Here is a 12,363-nt window from a genome sequence, read left to right on the forward strand (position 1 = left end):
TTGAATGGTTGGCATTGCTCTCATGGCGGCACTTACGCCTGCCATTGTCCAGCACCCAGGACCGTGTGAGACACTGTCTCGCAGTGTGTCACACTCCTCGGCTCCTTCATTCTCCAGCACTTGCCCTGTGGAGACCGAGTCCTTCTTTACAGGTGCAAACCAGTTGCAACTGTAGGATCATTGTAACAAGAAATCCATGAAAAACTAGCGTACCTTTTTTTCCCCAAGCAAAATCGTATTTTTTGGTTAGCTGTGTAAAAGAGAGTAATATCTAAATGGCACATATGAAAGTATGTTTAAATAATCGTGTTTCAGAATCCACATTCCGTCCTCCTTCCCCAGCACAGCATCGGAGCTTCTTCCCCAGGCAGAGGGGCTGTCGTCTTCAAGTTCTGCAGTAGACTCAGGCTGAAGTTTGGGGAGGAGATCTGTGTCCTCGCTGTGTAGCTGCTCTTGACCTTGCCCCCTGCAGGCATGACCAAGTGGGCTCCTCTCCTGTGAGCATCTGCCTACACGGAAAATCGAGGCTGCTGCGGTAGCCTGGGCCACAGCTGAGTCATAGTGTCACCTCCCAGTGACCGTGTTGATGCCTCTGTGCCTAGAACGGGAGCACTTGGCCTGGGCCGCTGTCTGCGGGCAGCCCTGTCTTCCGCCCCTCTGAATCCTGCGTCCCCGTCTCCGGTGGCTCTGGCCCTGGCCCAGGCCCAGAGCTTTTGTTCTCTCAGGACACAGCTTCCTCGTATTTAGGACTCATTTCTTGACTTCCCTGTGTTTCAGCATCAGTTATTTATTTGCTGATCCCTCAATTTTGACTGTCCTGGGAGGCAGGGCTGATTCAGATGTTCTTTGGCGTCACAAAGTTTAGATGAGGCAAAGAGTCCAGTGGACAAGCCACAAGAAGGGAGGGAAGGCTCTTTTTCATGAAGTTGGGGATTTGAGGCAGATGGGCTAAATTTAAGGTTTTTTTCTCTCAATCTCAGCTGAACTCTAACTTTCCTGTTTGAGAAGTTCTCAAGTGTGGGTTGAAGGCGTAGACTGCTGGGGCTGCCCCTGAGGCCTCCCGTGGAGAGACTGAAGGCTGCCCTTGGTGGCCACAGGTGCCCTCAGTGCCGGGCTCCATCCTCCTCTGGTCAGACCGGCGGTCTCGCAGTCGTATGGGCTATCCCCTTGAAAGCCCTTAAGGGACATTGGATGAGACATGTCTTAAATGAGAGGATCTTGGGAACATCGTGTGTTGGGGATCTGTGGGGTCTGTGGCTCCTCTCTGCTCCCTTGACATCTGTCTCCTTTCTGTGTATGGAAGCACTGGGGCAGGTGCTGTTTTAGGAGAGTCCCCAGTGGGGCCCTTTGTGTTGTTTGTCCTTCTGGTATTCTTTGGTTGGTCACACGGCAAATTTGCTGGAGTTTCTTTTGCTTTGTCTTGTTTTCCTATTTCCTGCAGAATGTAGCTTACCCCCTTCCCCCCGCCCCCCCACCGCCACCACCAGTGTGGTAAGACCTACAGATGAGTCTGAGCATTTTACCTGGAAGGAGTGACAGTGCTGATTCCTCCTCCAGAGAGACTGGCGGGAGTTCGTGTGGGACGACGTAGGAATTTCATGTCACTGGGTTGGTGTTGAGTGACCGCCCTTCTGAGCAGAGTCCGCCCCCCTGAGGCTGGTCTGGATGGATGCCCTGCCCCTTACTGCTTCATTTCCCAGTGAGGGTGCTGGGAGAGCCACCCGGGGTTGGTTAGCCTGTGAGGAGCGGGGAGCAGAGCACAGCACTGCTTCCTCTGTCCTCTGCCTGTCACTGCCCTGCAGCTGTCACCTCTCTGCTCTCCAGTGCCATCTTCAGGGCACACGTTCTCACGTGCTCAGGATTGGTTGGGGAGCCACAGCCATTTGGGGGATTGTATTTGTTTGATTCAGTTTCACCTCTGTCCAGCGTGCCTGGTTCTGGGATCAGTTCGTCATTGCACGAGGAGCAGGAAAAGAATGTCTTCTCAACATTAACCAATTTTTTTATCATGAAAAGTTTCAAACATACACAGAGGTAGAATATTTCATTCATCATTTATCCATCATCTAGATTCAGCAGTTAACAACAGTTTTGCCACATTTGCTTTATTTTTCCTTTTTATTTTTTTGCTGAGGTGTTTTAAGACACATCTCAAACCCCACGTCGTTTCATTCCTGCAGACTTCAGTTCACGTATCTGAAAATACAGACGTGTGTTGACATAACTGCAGCGGCATTGTCACACCTAACAGTTCACGGTATTTGTCATCTAATCTGATATCCAGTCCCTCATCGTGTTTTCTCCTTTTAGCAGCCGGCTTCTTTGACTCATCTTCCAAAGAAGGTCCTCACGTGACATCTGGTTGTTATGTCTCAAGTCTCTTTGGTCTAGAGTAGCACCCACGTCACCTTTTTCCACGCCACTTGCTTGTTGCAAACACGGGCAGTTGTCCTGTGGACTGGCGCACGTTCTGATCTTTTCCTGCTTGCGTCTTGCTGGTTCCTCTGTCCCTCCTAGTTCCTCCAGATAAACATGGGCTCTTGATTAGATTCTGCTTCAGTCCTGGGCAAGAATGTTTCCAGGTGATGCTGTGCGTTTCCTGTTGCATCACATCGACAGGCACTGGGTCTGGTGGTTCCTCGTTGAGCTTTGCTGAGATTGATGCGTGGGTTCAGGTGAGGACAGCCGGAGCCTTGCGGTGTCAAGTTCCTGATCAGCCTGCGGTCTAATGTTTTCACCCTTTTCTTATCATGGCCTGAATCAGGTATTTCGTTAGGGGTACACATTTAGTAGCTGGGTAGTTGTATTATCTTGAAACATAGTTCATAGAGGAAAGAAAGGATGGATGCTTCATTCTTCCCTTTTAAAGGTGAAAAGTTAGTGTCCTAGTTACCTCCAGATTTGTCCCTTGCCTTGAGTCTCCCTGCCCCTCTGCCTCTGTCCCTCTTTCTCTCTGCACTCCTCCCCCCGCCCCCGTAATCATCGTGAACTCATGGGGTTTTGTATATTTAATGTGCTTCAGTAGGTTGCTTTCATTATTCCTTTTGATGCTCAGTTGTCCCATTTTTGGCCGATGGCAGTCTGTTCATAAACTGGCGTCTGTGTTCCTTTGGCGTGACTCTCTTGTGTTCTGGCATAGCAAGATGTCCCAGGCTCATTTTATAAAGTGCTGCTCTGGCCTCAGCCCTTCTCCAAGGATCCCTGTGCCATTTGGTGGGAAGGGACCATTGATCTCAGTTGTCATTGTTTCCAGGCCTTTTCGGTGGATAGAGCTAAAAAAAAACCATGAATTCAAACTGGTATTTCTAAGTCAAATTTTATGTCATAGGATTTTTTTCCTTAACTTTGATTTTATATTTGTATCTCATTTCTCTTGCATTGAATTTTGGTTCCTAACAACGTTAACATAATGACTTATTTGCATTATCCTACTTTATAAAAACACCAGTGCTGTTCTAACTAACAAACTATTGAAAGAAGTTTGATTTCTTTGCAGCTCTATTTGTCAACAGAGAATGTCCCTCTAAGAATGTGCCATCAGTATACTGTACTCAAAAGTCATTTGTGGATATGTCACCAACTTGAAAGTTAACATTCATTCTCTTCATTTTGTTTTAAAATTTTAGGGATTGTTTTTCTTTTTTCTTTAATTTTTTGAATATATAAATATTTATGTTTTCAAAGTCAAAACTACATAGCAAGGTACCCTCAGAGAAGTTTTACTTCATCTTTTTTGCCTTCCTCCCCCTAGATAACTGTTTAAATTCAGTTTGTATTGTCTTTGTCCGTGTTTATTTTTATACATCATGTAAACAAATATATAAATACATTCATATTCCCTTCCTGTTTTGCACAAGAGATAGCAGAGTTTGTGTACTATTCTATGCCTGGCTCTTTTTGACTAAACTGTACTACTTAGGTTCACTCCATATGAGTGCATAATGCTCTTCCTCACTCCTTTCTTAAACGGCGAAGCAGTATTTCATTGTGAGGGAGTGCCATGGTTGATTCAGGTCCCCTGTGGACGGGCCTTCGGTTGCCTGCAGTTTTGCTGAGACAAACACTGCCCCCATGAATAAGCTGGGACATCAGTCGTTTCCTGTTTTGCTAATACATCTTGGGATAGATCTCTAGAAGTATGATTACTAGGTCAAAGGAAAGATGCATATATAATTTTTCTACTGAAAATTCTATTTATATTGACTTTATTTTTGCTGAAATTTTGGTTATCTAGTTGAATTTCATTGTTCTAACACTTCCTCCTGGAAGCAGTCCAATTTATTTTGCCATTTTAATGTTAAATCTTCTCAATCACCCACGTACCCTATCTTTGTGTGGAGTGTATTATTGAAAGTGTTATTTTAAGATCTATTAATTAAATTAATTAATTGAAGTATCACTTACTGAATATGGAATACAAGAGATGAAGAGATTGCTAAGACATGGTCCTAAACCTCAAAAGATTTTAGGTTGACTATTTTGGGATTTATTTTCTTCTGTTTCCTCCTCATTCTGTTTGTTGTATATTTTGTCCTGTGTTGGCTGTCAGAAGCCTGCGGATGAGGCACTGAGAGATGTACCTTTATCTCTCTATCAGATGAAGCAGGGTGTGTCTGTGGGGGAGAGAGGCTGTCAGGAAGTTCTCTTGAGATGCTTTCAACAAACATTCATTGAACGCCTCCCCTTTGCCAGAATATAGCAGTGAGCAACACACACGGTTCCTCCCTTGTGGTGTCTACCTCCTAGTACAGGAGACAGATCAAAAACCAAGGAACAGTAAGATAATTATTAGTTCTATGTGCTTCGCAGGAATCAAATAAGAGATTAAAATAGAGTCTTAGCCAGGGGCCTTCTTTAGGTGGGGGCATGGGGGCGGCTCACATACAAGTCACACACAGGGTGGTAGAGAGAACGTTTCAGGCACAGGGAACAGTATGTACAAAGGCCCTGAGGCAAGCATTGCCTTGGAGGGTTTGGGAACTGGAACAAAGCACAGTGAGGTCGGGGAGAGTGGAGGCAAGGTCGTGCAGGACCTTGGGTTTTAGGTTAAGGTTTTGGATTTTATTTTAAGTTCTTCAGGAAACCATTGAGGACAGTTAAGCAAGGGAATGACGTTGGATACCGATATGTCATATATTTATTCTTTGTGCAGATTGGAAGGCTACTCAAATATGATGTTTTAGCTCTAAAAGCAGCAACATTGTCCCTTCTGAAGTTCAAAGTGGATCTGCTTCTCATACTCAGGTGTAGGTCTTCTGAGGATGTCTTTTCTTTTTCAGTAATGTTCCCTTGATGTTGTTCAGATAATTACAATAAGTGGTTATAGTTGGATTGTAGACTTGGGCTATGAACAGGAGCGTGATCTCTACACGTTCTCTTCTTCAGACCTGCAAATCCAAGAGAGACATCCCAAGAGAGACATCTCACTGAAGATAAGGGAGCTTCTTCCTCAAGATCCGAAAAGGTCTGTTACTGCTCTCGCATTTATCTGAAATTAATTATGGAAGCAATAGCAATTTTCTGGACAAAGAGGCATTTTCAGTGTATCTCTGTTTCTGTTGCAGGAGCCTGGAGTGACACCTGTGTCGGGAATCCTCAGAAGGAGGGAGTGACCACCTGGAACCCAAGGAGCGTGCTTCCTGGGGAGGCTCCTGTCTGATGTGCAGGAGACAGAATGCCACACTGACTCTCCCAGGGGCGACTACAGGGGACCGGGACCGACACGCGGTGTCTCACCCTCCGCTGCAGGGGACGCTGTGCAGCGCTTTTCCTAGAAGTGAGAGGCACGAGATTACTCTACAAGAGGAAGATTCCAGGGGCTTAAAAACACAAAGGTTTGCACCTTGGGAGCCCCTTGGAATGTTGACAACTCAGGATCTAAAAGAAAGTTCTGTGTTAATGAGTTACAGAATTCATGTGGGAGTAAATGTCACTTTATAATCAATAATAATACTGAGTGAGGAACACTATGCAGGAAGAAACCTTCCATAGAAAGACAGGCAGGGAAAAGCTTAGGCTGACCTTAAACCTACGGATTAGAGCAAGCCTGAGATAAACTGCTAAAATGGCCAAATAAGAGACTTTATGAAATAGCAGTCCTGTAACTGTAGTAGTTGTAAGGAAATTTTCTCCTCTAAATCACGATACCAAATAGGAAAAATGATCTACAAGTGCCCCATGTGTAGGGAATTTTTCTCTGAGAGAGCAGATCTTTTTATGCATCAGAAAATTCACACTGCTGAGAAGCCCCATAAATGTGACAAGTGTGATAAGGGTTTCTTTCATATATCAGAACTTCATATTCATTGGAGAGACCACACAGGAGAGAAAGTCTATAAATGTGATGATTGTGGTAAGGATTTTAGTACTACAACAAAACTTAATAGACACAAGAAAATCCACACCGTGGAAAAGCCCTATAAGTGTTATGAGTGTGGCAAAGCCTTCAATTGGAGCTCACATCTTCAGATTCACATGAGAGTTCATACAGGTGAGAAACCCTATGTCTGTAGTGAGTGTGGGAGGGGCTTTAGTAATAGTTCAAACCTTTGCATGCATCAGAGAGTCCACACCGGAGAGAAACCTTTTAAATGTGAAGAGTGCGGGAAGGCCTTCAGGCACACTTCCAGCCTCTGCATGCATCAAAGAGTCCACACAGGAGAGAAACCCTATAAATGTTACGAATGTGGGAAGGCCTTCAGCCAGAGCTCGAGCCTCTGCATCCATCAGAGAGTGCACACGGGGGAGAAGCCCTACAGATGTTGTGGGTGTGGGAAGGCCTTCAGCCAGAGCTCAAGCCTCTGCATCCATCAGAGAGTGCACACTGGGGAGAAACCTTTTAAGTGTGATGAGTGTGGGAAGGCCTTCAGTCAGAGCACCAGCCTCTGCATCCACCAGAGAGTACACACGAAGGAGAGAAACCATCTCAAAATATCAGTTATATAAAGCGTTTTGCTAAGAGTTAAAAATCTTAAAACCCATAAGTGCCACTAGGAAGGAAACCCTGTAAATACCTACATTGACCCAAGAAATTTTTACAGCAAGCCCCAGCAGAACATTCTTTTCAAAGAGGCATATGTAAGGTTGATTTTTTTGATTCATGCCAAGTGTGTTCCACACTTGACTTCTGAATCTGGAGTCTCTCTGACTGTGTGCCCAGGACGGGCTGTGAGCTCCCAGTTGTGGGTGTGCGTTTCCTGGGGTTCTGGCATGGCACCTCGCTGGTTGAAATACTGCACAGGAAACCATGGTCACTGCCCAGCCTCCTGAGTCACCTTCTGTCTACACTTCCTCTGAAAGCTGCCCAGATACTCTGTCTGTGGGGGCTCACGCCCTTCCTCCTCTCGATTCAAGCATACTGGTTAGTGCATTTGGAAACAGACAGCTCCCACTAAGATAGTGTTCTGGTATTTCTGAGGTTACCACTTGATTCAGCCCCTGCACGTCTTTCCATGTATCCCATTATTTCTGAACCCACTTTACCCATATGTCCTCAAAATACCCACAAATATCCACCCCTTCCTAGATGGCATTAAATTTCATTTTAGATTGTAGGTGACTCATAAATTCCATTCACTTGGTCTATCAGAGAAATCATTGGCAGACATACATGCCCTTGAACTTTTCTTGATCTTTTTTTTAATTTTGTGGATTCTGCTAATCACTGTGTCTCTGTTAGTCAGACTTAATTTTATAGTGGCTACATCACATATTTTTAACTTGAATTTTTTTGGAAATAGCTGAATGTAAATAGCAGGGAGGAAGAAGCAAGCAAAGTTGGAACTTTCCTCCATCCAGAGTTGCCCTCTCAGGCTCCTTCTGTAACGTGTGGAGCTCCTTATTAGCTGGGGGAGGCCATAGGAGACGTGGATGGTAGGAGGGGTCACTGATAATAATTAGTCTCTGTTTCTGTAATTTTAGGCAATAACGTGTGGGAGTCCTTGAAACTCCTTCATTGAGGATTATGTCAATTCCTTTTCAGGCATGACTGTGTTAATCTATCCTTCTTTTCTTTCTTTGTTCATTTGATAAGTATTTATTGAACACCTCCTGCGTGCCAGGCACTGTGCTCGGTGCTGGGGATACCACTGAATAAGACAGACAAGGGGCCTACTCTCAAGGAGTTTACTTCTGGTGGAGGAGACAGATGATAAGCAAGTAAACAAATAAATAATGTAGTTTGAGATAGTGATTCAGTGCTATGAAGAAAATAAACTAGGGTGATGATTTAGAGTGGTGGGGTGGGTGGGGGTGGGGGCAGCATAGATAGCGGTCAGGGAAGGCCTTTCTAGGGTGGCAGTGGAGCCACGAGCGAAGCTGAGAAGCACCAGCTGGCGGAGCCCAGCCGCTGCGGTGGGCGGACCTGCTGGTGCCCGTGCGGAGGGGAGGGCGGCCGAGCGCTGAGCGTAGTGAGCAGCGGGGAGGGGAGAGAGACTGAGGCGCTCCGTGTCCTGATGTGTATAGGCCTTTTTTGGTTTTTTTGGCTAGATTGATATTAAAAACTCATGTGGAGGAACTCAAGGAATGTTTAGAAGACCAAAAGTCCCCAATGACAAGAACAAAAAGCAACTAATTTTTAACTTTGTTTCTCTTCTCATTCCTGTTTTCATTGATTTCCCACATGTAGTCCTTTTGCTCAGGAAGTCTTTGGGGAAACTAAGGCTCTTTGAAGCTCTGAAATGGGGGATCAGGTTAGTGGTATCTGTCAACTGTCTATGGGGTTGGAAAATGAACTACCCAAAATAGTCATCGAAATACTGAAACAAAGCGTGATTTCTCTTCGTATTTGAATTAATTTCTTCTGTTAGACTGGAAGGGGTTTTCGTATAACTAAAACCTCACCGCATAAAGGAGATTTAAAAGGAGCACATGATTTAGTGGGTGGGCCGTGAAAGTAGAGCTGGAATTTGGGGGTACATTGGTCACTGTCTGGACTCTGTTAACAAGCCTTGGGAAGTCACTTCTCATGGGTTTTCTCCTTTTCACAGAGGGCTGGCTTAGTTATTCGATAAAGCCCCTTCCAGGCCTGAACTCCTCCACTGCGATTTACTGTAGTGTCTTATCCCTCTTTCGTGTCACAGTAGCGTGGAGCATTTGAGAAAAGCCTAGACTTTTAGTTGATAGAGAGCCAGTTGAAATATCACTGATAGAATTTTAGTTTTAGGAAAAATTGGTTTGATTTCTAGCTTTATTACTATTAGGTATATGAGCTTGGGCAAATCACTTAACCTTTGAGTCTAGTTTTCTCACTTACAAAATGAGGATATTAGGCTAAATGATTTCTGAGTTTCCAGCTAGTCCTAGAGTTCTATATTTCTACATAGTTGAATTATTTTATCATGCTGTTGCTGGGGAATATGACTAACACTTTTGAAGCTACTAATTTTATGTCGAGCTTTAAAGTCCATAATTGTTATCTTCGAAAAATATTATTTGACCTACAGTATGTCCAAATCAATTTAATAAAATCACTTTATAACAGGGTTCTGTGCTTGACGTGTAGTTGGGTGAATTCAGTGGTCATGTGTGTGTGTGGTGGGTTGGCTTGTGCATTAAGCCTAGGGTGACTATATCATTTATTGCCCAAACTAGGCCCTTAAGAGCGAAGGTGGTGGGGGGTGCTGTTAATCCCTAAATGAGGACAGTAGGCCTAAACTGGGACTGTCCCAGCAGACCAAGTTGTGAGGACACCCTGGCCCAGGGGTCCCAGCCCAAGCAGGTAACAAATGACTAAATTGTGTATAAATTGCAGGAATAATTCAAAGAGGAGTTGTAAGGTCCGTGGCAAACTGGAGACAGCATGCCCTGCTGAGAGGAGAGCCCGTGCTTGGCTGTGGCCGTTGGTTTCCATGATGGAATACAGGCCTGAGGTTCCCACGTAGTCTGCTTTTTTAAGAAAAAACCAACAATCTAGAGTTTTACATGAAACTGAAAGATTTTTAAATGTTGGCAGCGAATTCACGTGCCCTATGTGATCCATTTTGGTCATTTGTGTTATCTGCCTGGTGCCCTTAGGCTTTTCTTTCATTTCGCAGGCTGTGCTTCCATCCCTCGCTCCTGGTAAGGCGTGACATACTCTTAGCTGGAGCTGTGGGGCCCATGTTCCGTGCAGCGGCCTCTGATGGTGTTCTGGCACCTGCTAGCTTTGAGGGGCAAGTCTGCATTGCACTTCCACCATCGAGGGGGAAGCAAGCCAAACTGGCCCTTTCGATGTGAGTGTGTGGGGAAGAGAGGTCACATCTGGGCCTAAGTGTCACCCCTTGGGTCACTTCTGGTGCCTGCTAGGATTTGGGGTGTGAGAGAGATCAAGGCTGACTTCACGGTTTCTAATGGGAGCCTGAGTCAATGGCAAATTGCATCTTTAAGACAGGAGGACCCCTATCAAGTCAGAGAGCCCAGCATCGTTCAGATGATCTGCTGTATGGGAGCGTGGGGACCCTGGCCCATTGTGGGCCACCTCGAGGAAGCTGTAGTGGTATTCTTTGGTGTTGTGTCAGCTTGGACATGATGCCTCCTAGGGGACCTTCCAACTCTTGGTTCTATTTTCCTAAAAAATTTAAAATTATTAAGCAGTTTTTCTGTACAATTTGCTGTTATTCTCAGGAAATTGAAAAAAATATGTGAATGGAAAGCAATTATCAGAAGCAGATGGAAAAAGTGCTCAATGGTAAAATCAAACCCCTAGGGAAGGATAAGAAAGACGCTGATAGCATCGCAGGCAGCAGGCCAATATAAACAGCACTGCCGAGTGGAGACGTGTGGATGGGAGCTACCGAGGGCGGGAAACAAGGGCGACACAGCCCTCACTCTGTGACCTTGTGCAGTTTCGTAACTTCTCTAAACCTCAGGGTTCTCATCTATAAAATGATTTGGACATTACCTAACTCGTGAGGTAGTTGGGAGAACTGAATAAAATAAACATGGATAAAGTGCCTAGCATTCAGTAATCCAACAGAAAAAAATGTTAATCCTGGTTGCCTATTAAGGAGGATGAGCCATGTGATTTGGGGTTCTCTTTGCTCTGCTGAGCACTGTGATGGGTCTGGACATCTAGATTTGGGGGTAGGACCTGGAGAGGGCTGAATTGCCCCGCGTGAGAAGAGAGAGAACTGGAATCTCCCGAGAGAGTCTGGGACAGGAAAATGCAAGGAGAGTTGGGGAGGGACTCGAACAGAGGGCCCAGTGGGGCAGGAAGGTGTAAGGGGCACGCATCTGCACACGAACCCTTGTGGCCACAGATCCTTCCCTGAAGTCTTAGGGTGCTTGGTCTGAGTGGATTCCTCATGGAAGCTGGTGGAAGGCCCAGTGCTGCGTCCCAGCTGAAGTGGGGCAGAACATGAATACCATGCGTAAAAGGAGGTGTAGGAGCCAGGAGAGGGCGGCCAGAGACCCTCAGCGCCAGGGAACGCAAGGAAGTCCTTGGCAGAGCTTCAGGTTCCCCGACCCTGTTCACCCAGAGCCAGGGGGAGGGGGGCTCCCGGTGTCCTTGTTACCGCTGCGCGTGGGCGTGAGGGAGAACAGTTCAAGATCATCAGTACATTGAAACTGTTTTTTATCGTTCCTGTATTTTAAGATATTAAGAGGCACGTGAGCAATCCAGAGATCCCAGGGCCCTGTGTTTATTGCACATGTCGGGAAGAGCCTGGCGTGGATCTCCGTGGAAGGCAACTGTTATACCAGACTGTTGTACTGTTCAGATCTAGGCATATGCAAATAATATACATTTTTAGAGTAAAATAATAGCATATATAGATTGCTCTTATTGAGTTTCAGGTGAATTTATATTTATAGACTCTTGTGTGTGTACCCTGCCAGTTACACTGCCTAAATCCTGCTTCTGAGAGTGGTTCACTCAGAGACTCCCGCCGCCTCTGTGCTGCCCCAGCCCCGTCCTCTCTGCATCCTGAGTTATGGGAGTGCTGTTTGTGGGGTTTTTAAACCCGGGATCTGTACATGGGTTGCAGAGAGGTCTAGACCCTTCTTAAATTGTATCCAAAATGTATATATGTGAATATATGCATTTTTCTAGGAAGTAGGGCTTTCATTAAGTTGTGACTCTAATAGATAAAGAACACCGATTGAGGAAAACCATCTGATTTAGCTACACAGTTATTCATTGTGCTGGGACCTCAGGCAAAGGGGCACCTAAGAGTTCCGAGTGGTGCTGGGTCACTGGAACAAGTAGAAAATGACAGGTGTAGTGAGTGGAAGAGAAAAGAACACTGTGCTGGGTTGTGAAGAAAGAGAAAAGGCCATTGGCATCAAATGAAAGATCAGTGTGCATGTGTGGTCGCACTGGGCTCCAGGGGTGAGCTGTGTTGTGGTGTAATGTGGTTACGGGAGAAGTTCTGTGAACAGCGTATG

The 12,363-nt window shown here is 45.5% G+C and overlaps 1 protein-coding gene across 4 annotated transcripts in view; it reads left to right on the forward strand.

Moving 5' to 3' along the window:
* Positions 1-8,183, forward strand: part of ZNF664 (zinc finger protein 664) — a 42,970-nt gene extending 34,787 nt beyond the window's left edge. For all 4 annotated transcript variants that reach the window (XM_087423429.1, XM_087423428.1, XM_004430069.3 and 1 more), the window contains 2 exons: positions 5,386-5,464; positions 5,565-8,183. In XM_087423429.1, the coding sequence (XP_087279555.1) occupies positions 6,160-6,945 (786 nt within the window). In that variant the 5' untranslated portion in view covers positions 5,386-5,464; positions 5,565-6,159 and the 3' untranslated portion in view covers positions 6,946-8,183. The remainder of the gene's footprint in view (positions 1-5,385; positions 5,465-5,564) is intronic.
* The last annotated feature ends 4,180 nt before the right edge of the window (positions 8,184-12,363 follow it).

The sequence above is a fragment of the Ceratotherium simum genome, chromosome 35 (assembly GCF_057802395.1).
Source record: "Ceratotherium simum simum isolate JZ-2026a chromosome 35, ASM5780239v1, whole genome shotgun sequence".
Classification (NCBI taxonomy): Eukaryota; Metazoa; Chordata; class Mammalia; order Perissodactyla; family Rhinocerotidae; genus Ceratotherium; species Ceratotherium simum.